Source organism: Carassius auratus, chromosome 38, assembly GCF_003368295.1.
Source record: "Carassius auratus strain Wakin chromosome 38, ASM336829v1, whole genome shotgun sequence".
Lineage (NCBI taxonomy): Eukaryota > Metazoa > Chordata > Actinopteri > Cypriniformes > Cyprinidae > Carassius > Carassius auratus.
Genome location: NC_039280.1, coordinates 2,981,745 through 3,003,463, shown reverse-complemented (window position 1 = coordinate 3,003,463; position 21,719 = coordinate 2,981,745). Strand labels below are relative to the sequence as shown.

The 21,719-nt window shown below is 35.1% G+C and overlaps 2 protein-coding genes across 2 annotated transcripts; both read right to left on the bottom strand.

Moving 5' to 3' along the window:
* Nucleotides 1-1,824: 1,824 nt before the first annotated feature.
* Nucleotides 1,825-9,830, bottom strand: LOC113056667 (BSD domain-containing protein 1-like). Its single transcript, XM_026223465.1, has 11 exons — nucleotides 9,729-9,830; nucleotides 8,604-8,661; nucleotides 8,114-8,230; nucleotides 7,793-7,960; nucleotides 7,641-7,695; nucleotides 7,431-7,546; nucleotides 7,263-7,331; nucleotides 5,599-5,686; nucleotides 5,027-5,437; nucleotides 4,788-4,891; nucleotides 1,825-2,990 (listed from the first exon to the last, which is right to left on the bottom strand). The coding sequence occupies exons 1-11, from the start codon at nucleotides 9,737-9,739 to the stop codon at nucleotides 2,958-2,960; spliced, it is 1,230 nt and encodes a 409-aa protein (XP_026079250.1). The 5' UTR covers nucleotides 9,740-9,830; the 3' UTR covers nucleotides 1,825-2,957.
* Nucleotides 9,831-15,246: 5,416 nt separating this feature from the next.
* On the bottom strand, nucleotides 15,247-16,453 carry LOC113057501 (oligodendrocyte transcription factor 3-like). The gene has a single exon (XM_026224925.1). The coding sequence runs from the start codon at nucleotides 16,301-16,303 to the stop codon at nucleotides 15,548-15,550; it is 756 nt and encodes a 251-aa protein (XP_026080710.1). The 5' UTR covers nucleotides 16,304-16,453; the 3' UTR covers nucleotides 15,247-15,547.
* Nucleotides 16,454-21,719: the final 5,266 nt, after the last annotated feature.

Genomic DNA, 21,719 nt, shown 5'->3' with positions numbered 1-21,719 from the left:
AGATTAATATAGATTAAAAAAATTAATCTATGCCCACCACTAATATATATCACACACACATACAAATCAGTTATCAATTTTGAATGTGAATTTTTGTAATTTGCACATTTTGTTCTAAATGTATTGTTCACACACACACACACACACACACACACACAAAAAACACACGCATACACACCCACACACAAACACACAACTGACATCAGTTCACTGATCTATGTTGTTCCAAAATCGACTTTTTTAATTGCACATTTGAATATGTGGGTTTGCACCCAAAATGTATTTTTTTTTTAATGGCACATATGGATATGTTTGTTTAATGCAGTTTAAATGTTATGTGGCTGTATAAGCAGTTGTTTTGAAATTAAAATTGATGATAAATTACTATTTCCCTTTGCAGTTTGACAGGCCCATTTTACCTGAACAGCTGGCCCATTTTACCTTAAACTGCTCATGCTAAAAAAGTTGGCACAACTGATGTTTCAAGAACTATAGGGCCTAAATAATTATATTTTATTACATAATTTCAACACAGAATTATCAAAAACAGTCATTATTGATCATAAATACACATGGAATAGGCATTTATGGTGTTGTATTATTGTCCCAAACGATTTACCAAAAAGTGGCCCAATTTAGCTGATATCACCCGACATGCTGAATCGACAGGTAAAAAAAAAAGCCTCAAGTCCAAATATTAATTTATCACCAATTAACTGTTTGACAAACACTTCCTGCTTCGATGTCCAGATCTGAATTTGAAAAAATCTCAAACATGCTCCGAATTGCCGATCTGAATCAACCGAGTCGCAAACAGGCTCCGAAGTGCCGATCTGAATCAACCGAGTCGCAAACAGGCTCCGAAGTGCCGATCTGAATCAACCGAGTCGCGAACATGCTCCGAAGTGCCGATCTGAATCAACCGAGTCGCGAACAGGCTCCGAAGTGCCGATCTGAGTCAACCGAGTCGCGAACAGACTCCGAAGTGCCGATCTGAATCAACCGAGTCGCGAACATGCTCCGAAGTGCCGATCTGAATCAACCGAGTCGCGAACAGGCTCCGAGGTGCCGATCTGAATCAACCGAGTCGCGAACAGGCTCCGAAGTGCAAATCTGAATCAACCGAGTCGCGAACAGGCTCCGAAGTCCCGATCTTATTGAGACTATAAAAAATAATTCTGCATCAATTTTAGGTGTGCCAGCTGCCACTGTGGGTGGCACAGGCACTCCCTACGCCACTGTTCTGAATGCCTTCGGCAGAATTCAAATGAGCCATCTATATTAATTTCAAGATTACAGTGAGATTAATATAGATTAAAAAATTAATCTATGCCCACCACTAATATATGTATATATAGTTTTTTGTTGTTGTTTTTTCTTTTCTTTTTTTTTTAGTCACTTTCAAACAAAGCCTTAAGAAATATCAAACCAAGCAGCTTTCTGTTGCTAAATGAATTCGAGTGACCCCGTTGTGAAATCTGCGTGGTGAATTCTATTGAAATTACTACATTTCGTCCATGAAAACTTTTAATTGTGACCATGTTTAAAAATAACAGTACAGTACAGGCGAAAAATTTAACTTAATTCTGAATGCTTCTTGCACAGTTTAAAATACAGGTCACATTAAACAAGGAAAGATAAAGATAAAGATATATATATATATATATATATATATATATATATATATATATATATACACACACACACACACACATACATAATTAATTACAGGTAGCATTAAAGTGAGCAAAAGTGATGTACAATATAGCACAATATTGTGGTTTAAAATTACCAAAAAGAAAAAAGGCTATTCAAACAAATCACTGATTTGCATGATATTGCTTTTAATGGTGATGTGCATTGAAAAAATAGAGGACAATATAACTGTAAAAAGTATTGACAGCTTGAGACCCATTTTCTTTAAATATGTCTATATGATTATGATCAAAGTAAAGGTCTAGAGACTGTAGAGATGAACATGCAAGAGATTTAGATGATATGAGTCAATCTGGAGTCTGTATTCACCAAAAGATGATCCTTACCTTAAAGAAAACGCCCGAAATATAGGCCTGCAGTTTAATACTATATTGATACAAAGTGTTATTTAAGTGTCAAATAAATGGGAACTCAAGTGGTCTTTATATTACGGAGAGTAAGCCAAGTGACCCATGATCATCTGGACGATCTATCACAAGTACAATTTCAGTCTATGAGAAGATGAAGACAAAGACAGGGAAATAAAGTGGACAGCACAGGAACAACAGGTGCATTTAGTGAAAGTACTTTTTTTTGTAATTTTTGCATGACATTTTTTCTTTCCACACAACACTGAACAAGGCCATACAGCATCAGCAGAATAAACAAAGCATCTCTCCATCTCCATTCTCAATACCAGAATAACTTGCATGAGATTAAAGGTGTTAGCATTTCAAGAGAAACTAAATGAAAAAAAGAAGCCTCTATGCCAAAAAAAGAAAGAAACATAACTTACATATGTTTTTCATGTGAAGGATTATTTTCTAATCCTAGAAGAATGATGAACAGTTTAATAAATTACAGCTAATCAGGAGCCCCGGCAGTTAATTTCCATTCTCCCACTGAAATCTCCAAAGAAGAATAACATTAATGTACATACGGCAGTTACAAATGGCATTGCGAGATGACCTCTCCTCATTAACTGATACGTGCTTTCTCTGCTCAGTCTTCGTGTTTCACCGCAGGTCATCTTTTAGGACAGCCAGAATGAGACCGGATCACCTCATCACACTTCACATCACTGCTTGGTGGACATGTTTAGCTAGAGAGTAAATTTCATTTGCAGGAGGTGACCCGCTCACTGGACTGGATGTATGAGCAGGTGTGGCCGTAGACTAGGAGTTATATATATATATATTAAGCATGGTTCACTTTGGGGACAGCAACATCGATATCAGGCCAGATTTCCCTCCACCAGATTCTCACTCCCAGTTCTCCCAGTCCTCATCTTCCAACTGGTAAAGACATAAAATAATAAAAACTGAATTTATTACTGCACCTGGTATTGCCATTCCTCTGGGGTGATCACATCACAAATGTACAGCACATAATCCGAAATGTCTTGTGATCGAACCACTCAAAAATCATTTGGAGGTTGTCAGACAAACTTATGACCACATTGCAAGTTAAACTGTAGTTTTTTAAATGAAACTTTGGTCCTGAATAACATTTAATAAGGAGTAACATCTAGGGCTACAAGATATTGGCAAAAAAAATCTAATTTTAATATTTATTTTGTTTAAAATTGCGTTTGTGATTTAAAATGTGATTTTTTTTATGAAGGTAAAATGACGTCAAAGATTTGCATGCACACGGTAATATTTGTGGAAGTGTACATAAGACCATAAGTTTAAATTAAATTTGCATGTGCAGGAGAAACATTGTAAAGGTGTAAATCTTGTCTCAAGCGCAATAAAAAATATTTGCACCATTTTACTGTTATTCGTAAGTGTAATTCATGTAATGTGAAACTGCAGCTTAATGCTAACGCAAAATAAATATGATCTGCATTCTTCTGACATCCATTTTTCCACGCTTATACTTCTGGCACGTTGATTTCGCCAAAAGACGGTCAAAAGCACTGCAAGCCTGTGAACAGTGGTTTACAAGCGAAAACAAACAACAGTTTAAAGAACTGCGAAATGGATTGACTGCATAGAACCAATCAGTATGTGTAAAAAAAAAAAAAAAAAAAACAGGTTGCAAATGTCTAAATGTCTCGTTCTGCATGTAAGGAACAGAAAAGTTTCCGAAATAATCCAATATGTACAGCTCTGTCTTTCTTTGCTCTTACAATTTTGCACTCCATTTACTCCATTATCTAAATGGGTCAGTTACCACATCATATGCCAAGACATTTATCTTAATTTTGTTCAGGATCATTCTTACTTCCGGAATGGTACTTTTAACATGCACATACAACTGTAAAAAAAAAAATAATACTAAAAAAATAACAATTAAAACATGATATTTTATAAGATGTGTAACCATTTTTTTAGGTATAAAACCATTTCTTTTATTGTTATTAATCATGTTATAAGCAGCTCTGACTCTTGCGCTTGCAGAGATGGAGCAGCATTTACTGCAAACTAAATCAAGCTGAATAATAACACTATAGTCTTCTGTAGAACTGCTTCATAGCTGAATCTAGTTTGTTCATAATTGACAAATCTTGCAACACTGACACTTATTGAACACTGAACTGCGTTGCAATAAATATCTACACTGCTCTCTTTAGCAAAGCTGTTTATCACTGACCTGGTTTCATAACTGATAGATTTTAAACAGTTATTGAACCGAACTGTTTTGGGGCTGAATAATGACACTATTGTGTTATTAGAGCTGCTTTACAGCAGAATTTGACGCATATTTGATCTATCTCTGTTTTATACCATTAAGTTGCTTTGAAACAATCTGTATTGTATAAAGCACTATATAAATAAAGGCTACTTGACTTGTAAATGCTAAAGCATCCTCATAAGCCACAGAAAACATACTATAAGAGGCATCCTACTCGCACATCAATCAACTAATCTCCTTAAACAAGAACTTTGAACTGGCCATGCACCAGACATCTAAACTCAGTGAAACAAATTCTTTATCTTAGATACAAACATCTACCAAATGAAGAAAAGAACACAGTTTAGTAACTATCCAATCTTCAGAAAATAAGAAGTAAAATAGTATTATTTCTAAACATGGTGTAAAGAGCTTCATCATATTTACTTGATTAACTGTCGTGAAGAACAAACCTCTTTTGTTGCGTCTATTTTAGACAAAGCCATCTGAACCTCTTCTTCTGTCATATCCAGATCGAAATCCTTCTCCCAGTCTTCACTGACATCTGTACTGGATCCTGCATGTGCACAAACACACAGGAGAGACAAAACATCAGAATTCAATACTTCATTCATACCAAATTATGTACTACAGTTTAAAAGTTAGTTGTTGTTGTTGTTTAATCGATATCTTTATTCAAAAACAGTTTCACCTTTCTTGCCGTTATTGGAGGGGGTGGATTTGCCGCTGTCTGAGTTGAGCTCAAACAGTCGGAGGTCTTGAGCTACGTCCTCTCTGGCGGTCTGTGAGGGTCGCTCCTCTGGGAACGACTCCTGTAGACTGGCCTCTGAGAGTTTCTGAGAGACCTGGTCTGCAGCGGGCGATGGCTGCGTGACTCTGATGGTGACGGAGTCTGCTTGATTCTCGATCTGGGTGGAGAAACTGACGCTGTCGCTGCTTGCGGAGGGAGTGACGTCAGATGCTACGTTGCTGGTGGAAACCACCACTTGAGCGGGTGAAGAGCTTTCAGGAGTGGCGTCTCTTGTTAATGAAGGGACACATGCCTCTTCGACAGGTGGCGTGAAATCTAAGCGAGAGGAAGACGTGGCCCCGAGAAACTCACCTAGAGAAAGAGAGAAGAAAGATGGTGATAAAGGAACACAAATGCTCTGTTATAAAACCTTGTGAGCTGTCTTTTAAGGCAAATAAACAGCAAGGTTAAACTAGCTAGTATGCTTGACACTTTCCACTAAAAATAAAAAATTATGCTAATTTTAGCCAAACCTTCTTCGTCCTCTTCCTCCCAGCCAAGACTCTCAGAATGATCCGTCTGCTCTGCTCTCTGCTTCAGTGCTACTCTCCTGGCCTCCTCCTAGAAACACACACATTTTAGATTAATAAGGTACAAGGTACTGTGCCATTTTATAAATATAGCTGTGCATCCCTTAAAATGCCACCAAATAAACATTAATGACTACTTTTAGTCATTTAGCAGACTTACAAATGAGGACAATAGAAGCAATCAAAATCAAGAAAAGAGCAATGTTGTGCTATGCTATAAAAAGTCTCAGTTAGTTTAACACAGTGAACATAGCAAGTAAAAATGTAATAAAAGAAAACCAATAGAATAGAAAAAGAATAGAGCAAGCTAGTGTAAGATGCCTCTTTTGCTTTTGTTAATTGCATAAAAAAAAATACAAGAAGAATAGAAATATATATTTTTTTAGAAAAACAAGGAGTTAGTAAATAAATAGGATGCAAGTTTAAAAATAAATAGAGCAAATAACAGAATTTTCATTTCTAGGTGAACTTTCAACACTTAATTTGTTCCCAATATCGGCCTGAAGTCACAAACAGAACATTATTTGACTTGATTTTAAAAAAAAAATTTAAACTGAAAATTGTGTTTTTTTGGCTATGGGTACTAGTACACTGTACACTGGGTACTATTATAATACATTATTAAATTCTATAATCAACGCACTGCTTACGTAGATTCATTTTTAGACCAATTAGGGGCCTTTCCAAAATTACAAGGTGACTTAAAATGATGTTAATGAATTAATTAGATTTATTTATAATTAAAATATGCAATAAAATAACAAAATCTTAAAATAATAATAAAATAATAATAATATAAAAAATGCAATATATATATATTTTTTTTTTTTCTTTCTTTCTCTCAACAACTGTTGTTTTTAATAAAGAATATGCTGTTCTGGAAACATCTCGAATAACAAAACTTTAAACAGGAACTACATAAGAGGCCTTTGATTATTGTATTGACAATGAGGGACTAACTGAAATGTTTCTCCCAAAAAATAAAAAAAATATCAGTTTTCAATAAAAACTCATCAGTTGAGTTTATTAGGTCATCAGAACAGATTTGTAAATGGTGCTTGATCGGTGTATATTTCTCTCCTGTTTCAGACAAGATTTGTTCAGTGAAGGAAGCAATATTATGGATAGAGGACATATTTTAGCGGAAGCAGAGGTATGTAGTTAAAAACCCTTTTCACTTCACAAGATGACAACTGATGGACTGATGGAGGGGTGAGGAATTCTTGTGGATTATTGTGATGTTTTTATCAGCAGTTTAGTTTGTTCTGATGAAGAAACAAACTCATCTTCATCTTGGATGGCCTGAGGGTGATTAAATATTCAGCAAATTTGAATTTTGGTGTGAACAGAACAGCTGCCAAATACTGCATATACAACTGCATATACACACATGACCAGCAGATGGAGCTCTCATCTTAATCTTGAACTAACTGAATGTGTGTTTGATACCACACCTAGAGCAAATATGAAACCTCAACAAAAGACAGTGCTGTGCTGGTAAGTTTCCTGTCATTATGTTGTTTGAGCACCTGAGCTGTGTGTGTTCAGATAAGCTCATAAGCCTGATGTCAACTCAAGGGTCAGTATTAGACACAGATCTGCTGTACCTGCTCCAACTGGAACACTTTATAGAAGTACCGCTGCCAGAACTCTGAATGAGCCACTGCTGCCGGCACCTGACGTCAACACGGGCAAATTAATGTTTTTATTAGGTGGAATAACATGCACAGATGAATCGTGGTCAGTAAGGAAGTTCATTAAAGGTTGCATCATACCATTTTAGCATAAAGAGCTCTTAGAGCGGGGCTGTTGACCAGCAGTTCAGAGATCTCGGCTTTCCTCTCTTCCAGTGTGAAACTGGACAACCAGGCATCGAACTGTTGTGGAGGGCCTAGAAAGAGAAAAATACATGGAATGCTCTTCAAAACTCTTCAAAAAACATCCATGTTTGAGATCTAGATCTAAAACATGAAGCATTTACACACCGTCAGGCTCATTGCAGTATGTAGCAGGGTCTGCTTGAAGACTGTAGAGTCGAGCCTGAGAGCAAATGCAGTATATGAATTTAATTATACATGTAAATATATATGCATGTATTTAACCTATTATTTCTTTAACATGTGTGGATGTGGCTGACCTTGCAGCTGTCGTACACCTCTGTTGTGCCTGACGGAGTGGCTACCAGCGTGATGACGTCACAGTCGATGGTCATGTCTGGGGGAGGGGACAAAGTGTCTGTGATCACACCCAGAATATTCGATATGCCCTTCTTCACCTTTTCTGTGGCCTCTGATGAACTTTCAACCTAAAAAAAAAGCAAACTATCATTTGTGGCTAGGGTTTGTATATACATACTGAACTAAAGGGTTGATATGTCTAGCTTTAGCACTGAAGACTAAACAAGGTAAGAAGGTAAGAATTAACATTGTTATGGTGTGTTGTAAAACTGTTTCCTTACTGCCAGTTTGCTCTTAATGGCGCTCGCTGTTGCAACAACGGAGCATGCCGTGTCATGTTGGACCACGCTGGAGAATTCTGTCAGGTCACGCTTGATAAACTCATATGCCTCAGCTGACTGTTGAGACAACCCATCATTTTATGATTAGTAGTCATATAACTATTCATTTCATGAGCACTTATATTAATTTTGAAATATATTCATTCGAATAAACATGAAATATTTCCATGAAAAATACCAAATAGAGGCAGATCTGAAACCAAACGGGCACATACATTTCATAAATTATTATTTAATGACATACAAATGCATTTTAATACAAATTTAGGCAGGACTGAAACCAAATTTGATTAATGGTAATGAACAGATTACGTGTCAACAATAATTATGTACAACATTTTACACAAGAAATCAAATGTATGATTTAAAATGTATTGTATGTTACGTCCACACTGGATCTGATCTGGATTATGGTCTGGATCTGTCTCACCTTGTCTTTGACGGCCTGGAAGCTCTGTGTCAGCCAGCCTCCCCACCATCCTCCTTCCCTGTGACCATCACACGTGATTCAAATCATTTAGTAACATCACAAATGATACATATGGGTAACTTCTGTTATACAGAATCATTAGTACGACAGCTTTTTAGTGCCACGTTGAAAAAATAATCATTCTAAGATTACGAGATTAAAGTCGTAATATTTCGAGAATAAAGTCGAAATGTTTCGAGAATAAGCTCAAAATATTACGAGATTATTTTGACTTTATTCTCAAAACATTTCAACTTTATTCTCTTAATATTTCAACTTTATTATCGTAATATTTCAACTTCATTCTCAAAACATTTCGACTTTATTCTCTTAATCTTAGATGTTTTTTTGTTTTTTCCAAAGTGGCACTAAAACACCGTCGTACATTAGATCTCTATAACTTCAGGGGAAAAAAAAGGCCTGTGTTGTAATTTAAGGAATCAGTTCTCTTTTTAAGGAACTATCCTCTGGTAAAACTCTGGCACTTAAACGTCATTAATTACAACTTGATTATTTACACACTGTCAAAAATAAACAATGTTATATCATCGTGACTATAATTCTTAAAAAAATAATAATAACAATATGTTTTTTTAGATTTGATCTCTGACATATTTGATGTAGATATTAAAAAGTACATCATATGAATGAGACATATAATCAATCGATCATCAGTAGATCATACTCTAATCACTCCAGCTCTGTCAACAATGGCAGTCTGGAACATTCTGTGACAAACGAGCTTTATGAGTCCTTCATTCAATATCTCACCATGACATTTTAGCCCTTTACTGTGATATACATGATCTATGCCCTGTTTACGTAATATTAGATGGGTTTAAATTCATATTATAACTAATAACGATGGCTGTAACATGCATGTTTTTGTTCATGACTCTGTGATATTTTTGTAAACAAACCCGTCTGACTTCCTTCTTCACATCCTCCAATAAAACCCATCATTTACAAAGGTCACAAACATCTCTTTAATGCGGATACGCACTCTTTAGAGTTAAATTAATGTTGCTAAATGACAACACGTTATTTATATCGTGCAAAGTGAGCATATATTTGCTGTAAACTCACCCGTCTGCCATCTTCAGCGCATGACGACATCAGCAATGCCTGAACTCTGACCTCACCAAAGCGTCAAAATAATATTCATAAACACCGTGTTAAACAAAGTGAGGATAATTTATTAATTAGTTTAATAGTGATGTAAATCAATAACTTGCGCTAAAAAGAGAAAATGTGCAAAAATTGGTTAGTAAAAAAAATAAAAAAATTATACTGCGTGGTAAGGCAACCGCAAAGGCTCAAGATTTGTGAGGAAACGCGAAAATGACTGTCATTAAACTGACGACCTGTAGGGGCCGCCAAAAGCGATAAACACAATATAATCACAATAAACTAATTTATGAAATAAATTAATTCTGTAAAAAAAACTTGGTAGGTATTAAATGTGTGTGTCAGAAAAATAAAAGAAAATTCTGACACGTATTTTACTTTATAGTTCATGAAATTTAAGAACTATGAACAATTACGATTAATTTTATATACTTGTAAAATGAATAAAAAATGTCTAAATATTTTTTTTATATATATATAAGTGCTATAAAGTACTATTTGCATGTTTTTCATCTTTAGAACTATTTTTAAAGATATTAAAGATTTAGAGATATTTTATCTGACAAATATTTGACTTTATATTTCATGAAATTTAATAACTTAAAATAAATGTATAAAGTGTATATTATAGTGTGTGTTTCTGTGTGTGTGTGTGTACTAATTAGATTTTATATTATTTATTTCAATAGGATGATGAGAAAAACATTCTAAATTTAAGGATAACAGTTTTAAACAGTTTTCCTTTTTCTTCTCTTTTTTAAAAATATATTGAAATGTAAAATCTACCAGAATTTTGGCCAACATTTGGCCAAAAATCAGGATCTTAGTTAGCTATCTCATAGTTTAGAGGACTGAAAAAAAAAACATAAATAGCATAAAGTCTCATGGGAGAGAGTTTGTCTCGTCACTTTGTTACACATAATCAAGAAGTGAATTTGCTCATGATGGAACTGACACGATGGGTTTATCACCTCATTAGAATTCAGAATAGCCCATATGGATTGAGTCCTAATGGGAGTGCTTAACTACACATCTGAGGCCTCAGACCCCTCACATTATATACACATATGACCCCCTTCTCAGATGTGTTTTGCTTGTCACTGAGCACAGAGCTGCTGACAGAAAGTGAGGTTTAACAGGATGTCACCGGGTCAGCGTTGCCATCGGGTGAGCGCTGCCTCTCTCTTAATTAAAGCCTCCCTGAGCAATATGTGCATGAGTTACACAATATGTCCCCCAAATGCTCCCCAACCGCACTAATTGGGTCCTTTGGTTCCCTAATTAACTCTGTCAGTCTGAACCTGGGGCCGCAGAAGGCATTTTCATGTATTGATTAGATGAATCCGCTACAGTATGTCAGGTTCAGAACAGATTGCAGAAGTATCATCAGGCACAAAAATACAAGAAAAAAGAATGAGATTTCATGTAACCACTTACAGGCTGAGTGGTTCAATCTCTGACAGATTTAATCTTTGTCTGTTACTATTTTAGTAACAAATACAGTTAATACATGGGGGGGGGTAATGGTGGAGTAATGGAAACACTGGAGTAATGTTGCTAAAAATTAAACTCAGTTTTGCGTTACAGGAATAAATTACATTTAAAGATATATTCAAATTAAAAAAACTGTAGTTTTAAATTGCAATAATATTTCAAAATTGTCCTGTAGTTGTGAAAAAATAAATGCATTTATTTGATTTAATAATAATAATATTGCGCACTGCCTGCAGCTGTGGTAACCAAAATACAAAAAATAAATAAATAAATAAAAACTGAATTTAACAGCATTTTCTGTTTTTATTTGATCAAAAATACAGTAAATACTCCATGAGACTTTTGAGCACATAAGAGACTTTTTTCAAGAACATCAGAATATATATATATATATATATATATATATATATATATATATATATATATATATATATATATATATATATATATAGTTTAATAATATTAGATTATTGTATAGAAAATTATTTAATAACATTTATTTCACAATTTTAATGTTACTGTATTTTTAAACAATGAAATAAATTTATTTGATAAATGGTGTGCAATAAAAAAATCTTGTTGTAAAAATGAATGTATAAAACAGTTAATTTAAGTTGCAATAATATTTCACAATATTACCATTTCGGATTTGACAGTAAAAAAGTAACATTGCAGTGCATGGCAAAAGAGACTATTAAAAAAAATGTATGTATATATATATATATATATATATATATATATATATATATATATATATATATATATATCTTTCCCTAACAAGCATTCACATACAGATACATCGCATGCTGTTAACTCTCTATGGACCATTATCATCTGCCCCCAATCAGGAAACACCAGCTTTGCACAAGTCAATGTGTCTAATTATCCCTGTGCAGCAGGCTGGGCCACAGCTCCCAGTAATGCCCACAATATGTTCAGCTGCTCATACACACCTGTGCCTGTGACCTGGAGGAGGGCCCCGGCTCAGGGGGGTCGCAGGGACACAGGGACCGCAGAGGGATCTTCTTCTCTGGGCAGGATGGCAGCTGCCTCCCCCCGCTGGGACGTTCACCAGCTGACTGCGAGCAGGCCCCTGACAGGAGCTCTTTAGCGCTGTCAATGGGCCCATAAATATGGAGCTAAGGGCCTTTGTGTTGCTGTTGGTGTGTCAGGGCCCTCTGCAGGCCAACCGGGCTGGTTACCACATCGAGAAAAATCCACAAATAGAGGGGGCTGTGTTACGGGCTGCACCCTGCGCCCTCTCTTTGTGCTCGGAGCGAGTGCTATTGTCTTCCTCCATTTAGGGTGAGAGAGAGAGGGAGGAGAGCAGAGGAGGAGAAGAGACACATCACTTCATCTCTCCTCTGATCTCTCAGTTGTCGGCCCGGGATTCCTGTGAGGAGAAATGTGTATTTTTCACGCTTGATTTAGCTCTTGAGAAATACAGTCTCAAACTGCGTGCATGTGTGTATAAAGGATTTCACACAATTAAATGAAGATTTCAAGTACAAAACGCATTGGATTGCAGCATTTTGCGCACTGGCACTATGAAATACACTTCCTTTCCCTTCCAAAGGAGGCTCTTTAGATTTTAAAATGTTGGACACACTGAGAAAAATGTTCTTTTAAGAGCTGTTCATTGAAAGGTTCTTTGGGGGACTAAAAATGGCTTCTATGGCATCAGAGCAAAAAATACCATTTTGTATCCTTTGTTTTATAGAATGTCTGCTTCACTCTAAGTAATTTAAAGACTAAAACTGCACTCCTGAAAAGAAAGGCTGTTTATTTGTATTTATTTTTAAGAGTGTTGTATGTTGTAAGAGTGCTAATCAAAGCTGTGTGAGTTTACAATGCAAGGAGCCTAAAATCCACTCATTCAGTGATGCATTGCTTTGATTATAAAACATTAAAAGTTAACATTAAATAGTTGATATTTCGAAGGAGAGCTCTTTTAATGCTCTCTGTTCCTAACAGCAAGCAGGTTGATAAACACAAAATAATGTTCTCTCAGTTTGTACAAACTAAAATTGTGTGGATATTAATGCAGTTAAAATCCACATCCACAAGTCCACAAGCTTTCCAGTAATAAACATTAAAATGCACAGCTACCAAAAATAAAAATATTACCAAAAAAGCATGCTTTTGTTCCTCTTTTGTAAGATGCTTGGGATAAAAGCAATTAAATATTTCTACGTTATTCCTCTCAAGGAATGCCTTGCCTGACTTTTATAGTGACTGACGTCTAGTGCATCAGGGTAAACTTGAACTGCATGATGAGTCAAAATTCCATACAGAGGTCAGCATGATAGCATGCAACTGATGTTGGATGCAGAATAGCACTTGTTTAGAATGTACAACATTCTTTTAATTCTGAACTTTAGTGCATGGTGACGTCATATGCATTATATTACATATATCTATATCTATCTATCTATCTATCTATCTATCTATCTATCTATCTATCTATCTATATATATATATATATTGATGAATGTAAGTATAATTTTATGCAAATGTAAGTGCATTTCGTCACTTTACTCTGAGTCCTGGTTTATTTCTGATGCCATTGTGCCCAATATTTCACACCTTAATTTCTAACCATTGGTCATATCAGAAGATCCAAAAAGTCAAATGATCCTCCAGCTAACAAATGATTGTGTGCACAGCTGTCAGATCCTCTCATGAAAACGACTCCCAGTGAGGACGGCCTGAATATGATCACAGCTTTATTGGACAGTGACAAATCTTCCTGCACTAACATGAAAAGAAGTGCTGGCCGTCCCCTGTGTGTGCTGCACAATGCTGACGCGCCAACCTGGCGACAGCTTGCGTCTCTCTCTCTCTGATTGATGGGTGAGAGTAGGCCCCGGGCTCCGAGCGGTCTGGCTGCCTTTCTTTTTCATACATTAACTAGTCTCGGTACAGATGGTTCAGTCCAAAGGCAGCATTTTATAGAGGGCAGAAATGATGCCTGTGTTTGTTAGCATATGGTAAAAACATAAACATGGTGTGGGCAATATTGCAGTAATGGTGCTGGATGAAAACATATGGACTCATTTTATATTCATATATATCATGAAACACACTGACACATTCAAACACTGACACATGATTTCAGAACAGATGAGCAGCTGGCATTTTTATTTTTATTTTAGTACCTCATTATTTCGTGTTTAGACAAGCTTTATTAGAATTTGTGTGGGTTATAAGATTTCTTTTTTAATTCATATTTAGTAATTGTTCTTGAATTATTTTATAGATTTCCGACAGTTTAATTAAAAAAGTTATTGTTCAATTTTATTTGAACAAGCAAGTAAGTTAAGTATTTAAAAATTATTAAGTATTAAAAAATAATATTAATAATAAAACTATTAAGTTACTTAAAATAAATGATTTAACAGGTTTAACTTTAGTACAAAATTTTGATATCCATTGAACTTAACCAAGGAGAGAATAAATAAATATATAATTAATAATATTAAATAAATGTATAAATAAATAAATAAATAGAAATAATAAAACTATATGGACAGGGTTAAAAATCTCCTGAGTAAAATGGTGCACTGTTTTCCATAGTTATACAGCATACTACACTAAATAAAATAAAATAGAAAAAAATAAATAAAACAGATAAAATAAAAACATTGATGTTACAAAACTGTATATATAATCTTTTCATAATTTTTTATATTATTTCATTACTAATTTTTTCTTTTGTGTAATCTTTTGATCTTATTTATTGCATATAAAAATCTGCTTTGTGATTTGTTTTAAATGCTGCATTAAATTCAAGTCAATAGATCTGCAAATATTCCTAATATTCCTCTAAACTAGTAAAGTGTGATGCGTGCAGCTTGAATGCATCTTAAGAAAAAAGCTTATCTCAAACACTTAAACATGAATGTTTTTCCTTAAACTGGGTGCACTTTGAAATATTACAGATTGTTCAAATGATCAAAAGAAGACACTGAAAAGCAGGTTATTTTTCATTATAATAATAAATGTTTAATTTAAGAAACAAAACTATATGTTTTCAATTGCCATTTTGCTACAAAGAACATACAAGCACATATGTTCATACAGTGACTGTTCAAAAATGCTATATAACAGTACAAAAATTTTGTGATATAAAAATAGCAGCAGTTTGTTAGAAAAGAAATTCTGTACAGGACATTTACAAAGTTTACAACACTTCTAGAAACACATCCAGATGCTTTCAGTTCTTCTTGAGTCTGTATTTTAACTTTGGCCTACTCCATCCTTGAGCCTGGGCCTCGCCTGAATCACTTCCCCATGGGGAGGCTGTGCAGGCTGGCTGTGGAAGCAGGGAGAGGCTGGCAGAGGGAGCATGGGCAAGGCATGCCGGGGAAATGCCTGTAGCTGCTGGAGAGATGCAGAGGGTCTTTCATCAGGGTGGGAAGAGGTGGAGCAGGGAAACCCAGATATCCAGCCGAGGGTGGAGAATGAGGGGCTTGGACCATTGTTGGTGTGGAGGTGTGCTGGGAAGTGCTGCCCACCAGAGAGTGCAGAGACGGGGCAAGCGAGAGCAGCGACAACTGTGACACCGGGGCAGCTGAAGTTGGTGGTAGAACCCGTCTAGCTGAGTGACTCTGACCACTGGCTCCATAAACATCACCTATTAGCTTCTTCATCTCCTCCAGAGAGCTGGACAGCATGAGGATGTAGTTTCTGGCGAGGAGCAGGGTGGAGATTTTCGACAGCTTGCGTACAGATGGGCCCTGCGCGTAGGGCATCACCTCACGGAGCCCGTCCATGGCCTGGTTGAGGTCGTGCATGCGTTTGCGCTCACGGCTGTTCACTTTGAGACGTAGATCTTGCAGGCCGTCTTTGGAGTGATCGGCCTGTGTACGGCTCTTTCCGCCGGATCCGGTGCTCTGTGGTGATTTTTCAGGCCTGGACTGCCCCGTTTCTCTATCTGCACAGTAAGCTTGAAACACCTTGTTTGAGAAAAAGCTGGAGCCCACAGCCAGCTCTGGTGAAGATGACCGACTGCATGTGGAGCTTGCATCAGAATCCATCTTAAAGTTGTTTCTGCAAAAACTTGGTTGAGAGCTTGCAATCCTCTCAAGAGCAATCCACTTGCGCAAAGTTTCAAAAGTCAACCTAAGACGCAGCTACTTTCTCTAAGAACTTAGTTCGTAGGTCTGCAGAAACGAATGACTGTGTGTGTGTGTGTGTGAACACTGAGAGGGCTTTATTTATACTCCTCAGCATCACAAAGACACAATGAGACGCATAATGTGACATTAGGCTAAGAGCCAATGACAGAGGGGCCACACTTTCACCCCCACATACCCCTTCCCTGCCCCAATAGCACTGAATACACCCCACCTCCACAACACACACATATGCACACTGACACACAAACTGCAATAGCTAGCATGCACATGTATGTGAAAAACACTTGGACCATGCATTTCTAATGGTTCGCATACGATCTAAATGAAGTGCAATATAGTGACGTGATTACACATATACATGTTAGGATGATCTGTTAACTGTTAACATGTTTGTTATCATACTCATAAACTCATGTATTAAAAAGTATTTATTTATTCATCATCATGAGAATATTTGGTAACACTTTACAATAAGGTCCAATTATTTAAGTTTAGTTAATGTATGAACAATGAGCAACTAATTTCTCACAGTGTTTTATTAACATGCATTAAAGTTAGTTAATAAAAATAAAACTATTCATTTTTTATTTCATGTTAGCTCAGGGGCATTAAAAAAATATTAACAGACACAACTTTTGATTTTAGTATGTGCTAGTAAGTAAAATTAATGTAGTTAACAAATGTTAGAACATAATTGTAAAGTGTTTGCTATGCTGCCTTTAAATTATTAACATTTAGAACATTCTTTTTTCATTATTTAATAACTATTTTTATATTTATAACAATGTAAGGCAAATCGCTAGATGTTTTCATCTGTAAGTCACTTTTGATGAAAGCATTAAATAAATGGTTCAATGTAAATGTAATAGAATGCTGTATTTATTTATTTATTTATTCATTTATGTATTTATTTATTTTTATAATTAATGAGGATCACCACTGAGAATAACAAATTACCAATATATATTTCTGAATAAAAATTAAAGACCTTAATTAAATGTGAAGATCTGAGATTTAACAAATAAATAAATAAAACTTTCTCTCTCTATACAAACTGTGTATTGGTTTGAAATTGAGGTGACCTGGTCCTGTTCTTTTGCTTATATATCTATCTCCCTCTCTTTCTCCGTGAGGTTTGTAGATTTGAACAGGACAGACTACAGTAGAGACTTTAACTCTGCTCTAAAGACACTGGGAGGCTGAATTCGATTAGATAATATAGAGTGTGAAGTGCTTGTGAAAAACCCCTGAGGAGGACAGAGGAGGAGCAGTGAAGAAAGAGAGAGTTATTACTATAACACATTACTATACTGCTCTTACTATAACTGCTTTTACAGGAGTCATTAACATCTCCATTACACTCTTCAAAACAAACACACACACAGCGTACCTACACAAAACTAGCTTACTCACATTATGATCCATGAGCTGCTAAAGAGCCCAATATGATGTGGTGCAGACCAAGTTTTTATTTTTTATTTTTAACTAAAACTAAAACTATTGAAATATGTTGTTAATTGAAATTAAGCTGAAAAAAGTTAATATTTACAATTATTAACTGGAAATAAATAAACACTAGAACTAAACTGAACCAGAGTTCAAAAGAAAATAATAATAATAATTAATCAAAGAACGCATCATGGTTTCCACAAAAATACTTATTAATAGTAAAAATGTTCCTCGAGCAGCAAATCAGCATAATAGAAGGATCATGTGACACTAAAGATTGGAGTGTTGCTATTGAAAATTCAGCTGTGCATCACAGGAATAAATTTGATTTTCTAATATATACAAACAGAAAACAATTATTTTAAATGGTAATAATATTTCACAATATTACTGTTTTTACTGTACTTCTTAAATAAATGCAGCATTGAGGAGACTTATTTCAAAAGCAAACGTTTAATAAACTTCAGGCCACTGGAGCTTAACAGATGTGATCATTATTCTATAGATTCTTCTCAATTCTAAACCTTCGATAACTGCTGGTTTGAAAATGAATAAATAGTGACAGAATTTCCAAACAAAAAGAGGCTAGAAAACCAATAAATGAGAGCTCCTCAAGCCACGGTCACAGCAGGTGCCTCTCTCTGGGCTGAAGTGTGTGTTGTGTTGTGTTGTGTTGTGTTGTCATGAGTGAAGAACATATGGGGTTTTGGCATGTTATAGGCTCAGAGCCAGAAGAACCGCAGATCTTTGACTGGACTAACAGTGTTCATCACTAATGAGAGCAGACCATGAAAAACCCTCTCAGATATCCAACAGCAGTTATGCGTGGATTAATTAAGCATAAAGTAACTATGGAGTTGAAATATTAAGTACTCTTTACCGTTGACGAGTTTGGGGTCAGTGCAATTTCTTTTATAAATTAATACTTTTACACAGTAAGGACAAGAAGTGTATTACAGTTTCCACAAAAGATATGGGAATATATGACAACTGTTTTCAACTTTGATACTACTAATAAATGTGTTTATTGAGCATCAAATAATCATATGAATGATTTCTGAAGGATCATGTGTCTGGAGTAATAAACAGGGAATAAATAACATTTTGAAATGTATTACAAAAGAAAAAAGAAATTTTGAATTTCAGTAATCAATAATAAAATTCAATAATCATTCAATATGTTTTTCCCCATATTGTATACTGGTAAAAACTGAAAGCTACATTCAAAATTGTATCCTACACTTTGTTTAACATAAAATGGAACAATTAAATCTTTACAGTATGTACCCATACTCATGTTGCTCCAAACCAGTGGAACACAAAAGGAGAAATTTTTATTTACACAGCTCTTTTCCAATTAACAATGAATATTATTAATAGAGACAATGTCCTGTCAAATATAAAACATCATACAACTGTCCTCTATTGTGGGTGCACTAAATTATATTATGCAAGTAAACTTTTAAATTGTTGACTGAGAATCTTATTATGGTCTTTGACATGCAACAAAACTACTTTTAAGATGAGCATGAGTCGTATGTTGCCAATTAAATATTTTCATGAGAATATGCATGAAACACATATCTACCATTCATCTCAAAGTATTCATCAATGGATGATGTGTTCAAATGTCCATCTGTGTGTGTGTGTGTGTGTGGGTGTGTGTGTGTGTGTGTGTGTGAGCTCATGAATACATGATGGTGTTTAAGAGCTTCATTCTCATTCATATGATTACTTTATCCACAGACCACACAGCAAGAAGATACAGGAGAGAAAGAGGCCGAATGCAAGCTCATGAATGGATGAAAGAGTATCTCTTCACTCCTCTGCCTCTTTTATGCTTAATCTGTGTCTTTAACTTGGAATTAAAGTGTTTGACTTTCCTAAGCTGCTGTTAAAGACCACTGTGTGTGAGAGAGAGACAGTGTGTGTGAATTTTCAGTGTTCAGGTGAGCAGAAAATAAGAGTATTATCACAGTCTTATGTGTGTAGTCTCAACTGATCAGTGAGGATTAGAGCTGAGAGTGAACTGAGCTCAAACACTCACACACACACACACACACACACACACACACTATTTCAGAGATCTTAAGCTGCTGAGACAGAGATACCCAGCCTCGATGGTGCTTCAAGACATTCACTGAACATTCAGTCACGTCTAATCACCAGTAGAGTTACAGTTATAAGAAACTATTCTAAATTACCATTATGTGAGCATGTGAGGAAAGCTAAAACCTGAATTCAGTTTAATGAAGATTTTTGCTGATTATTCTATACATTTTACACCTTAAAGATTGTTTTAAATTAATAATATGCCATTTAAAACAAGTTATAAATACATTGCTTATTTGCAAATAGTTTTTAGATGGAGTTGTGCAGTTATTGTGAAAAGAAACAACAAAAACATCTGCATTTAGAAAAGCATACACAAGAATTAAATTGCATATTTAGAAATGTTTATCATTTTAAATCACCAATCCATACCTTAAATGAGAATTTTTAAAGACGTCATAATAATGTGACAAGAAGTTTTCAGAATTATGGATTATTAATTTAAAAATGGTCATTTCAAAGTTTTAACTCATTTGTAAAATCTCTACAAAAGCTCTTTCTAAAAATATTTAAAGTGATAATAGCTATGTAATTAAAAACTGTAATTTAACACCACAGATTTAATCTTTCTAAATAAATATATAGACCGATAGAACAACAGAATGATAGATAGATAGAAAAATAGATAGATAGATAGATAGATAGATAGATAGATAGATAGATAGATAGATAGATAGATAGATAGATAGATAGATAGATAGATAGATAGATAGATAGATAGATATTTAAAGTGATTTTAACAATATTTGAATAGAATTTTTGAAATTATAACATTTTATTTATTTTGCTTTTTTAATGATATATTATAATATTTATATTTATTTGTTTTCTTTAACCTATTCCCATCTGCTTGCATATGAACAACCATTTAGGAATATATAAAGTGAAAACTGTATGATGTAATATAAAGTAATTTTATAAAAGTCTTACAGAAAAGAAGGTATGAGTTAGAAAGAGAGAGAAAGTGTGTGAGGGTGTGTGGGTGGTTGTGCAGCGCATTGAAGAGTTAGTGATTTATTAACTTCACCCTCTTGAAACAATGACATTAACTAAACTACATCATGACAAGCACAGTGTGAACGGCCCTGAGCTTTTTATGGCCGTTACTAACAAGCCCAATAACTTTCCCTAACAGAGAGAGGGGAGCTAAAGTGTGTCAGCAGGCGTCTGTTATAAAAGCAGCATCTCATTTGTGCTGCTGCAACATCATAAATTACAGCCCAACTAGAACAGTGAAAGAGAGAAAAGAAGAGAAAAGAAGAGAAGAGGAGAGGGAATGATTTGCCAGAGGCAGAAGACAAGAGAGGGGGTGAACGAGGGACAGTTGACCTGCTCTTTGATCGCTTTCTGATATCGTGCTGCTTTTATCCTCAAGAAGTGCAAAGAAGCACTGCTGCAAACCTGGAAGAAAAGAAGAAGCACAAATGAGATTCTGTTTCATGTCTCCATTGTTAATCTTAAAAAGCTATGACAAAAAAAAAAAAAGACGACTTTTGTCGAAATCTCCAAAAGGTTCTCCTGAGAAAAGAATGGCATTAGTCTCACATCACAGAGATCTTAATGTCTCAGACTGTGCTCAGGGAAGTGATGAAAGTCTGCGATCAAAAATAAGAGTTTAACAGTTTGAACACAAATAGTTTTTTAAACACAAGTAATTCTTCAGCGACCAAATGATCTGAGCTGCTATTCAAATTTAAAACATCTGTACTCTTACCATATTATTGACACATAAACCGAACTTTTTTTTTTCTAG

Excerpts from the sequence above, each read along its gene's own strand:
- LOC113056667 (XM_026223465.1), bottom strand. Across the intron at positions 8,231-8,603 it reads TCCAGGCCGTCAAAGACAAG|TCAGCTGAGGCATATGAGTT; the intron begins GTGAGACAGATC and ends TTGTCTCAACAG. Across the intron at positions 7,332-7,430 it reads GAGCTCTTTATGCTAAAATG|GTGCCGGCAGCAGTGGCTCA; the intron begins GTATGATGCAAC and ends TGTTGACGTCAG.
- LOC113057501 (XM_026224925.1), bottom strand. The coding sequence starts at position 16,303 with ATGGATTCTGATGCAAGCTCCACATGCAGTCGGTCATCTTCACCAGAG.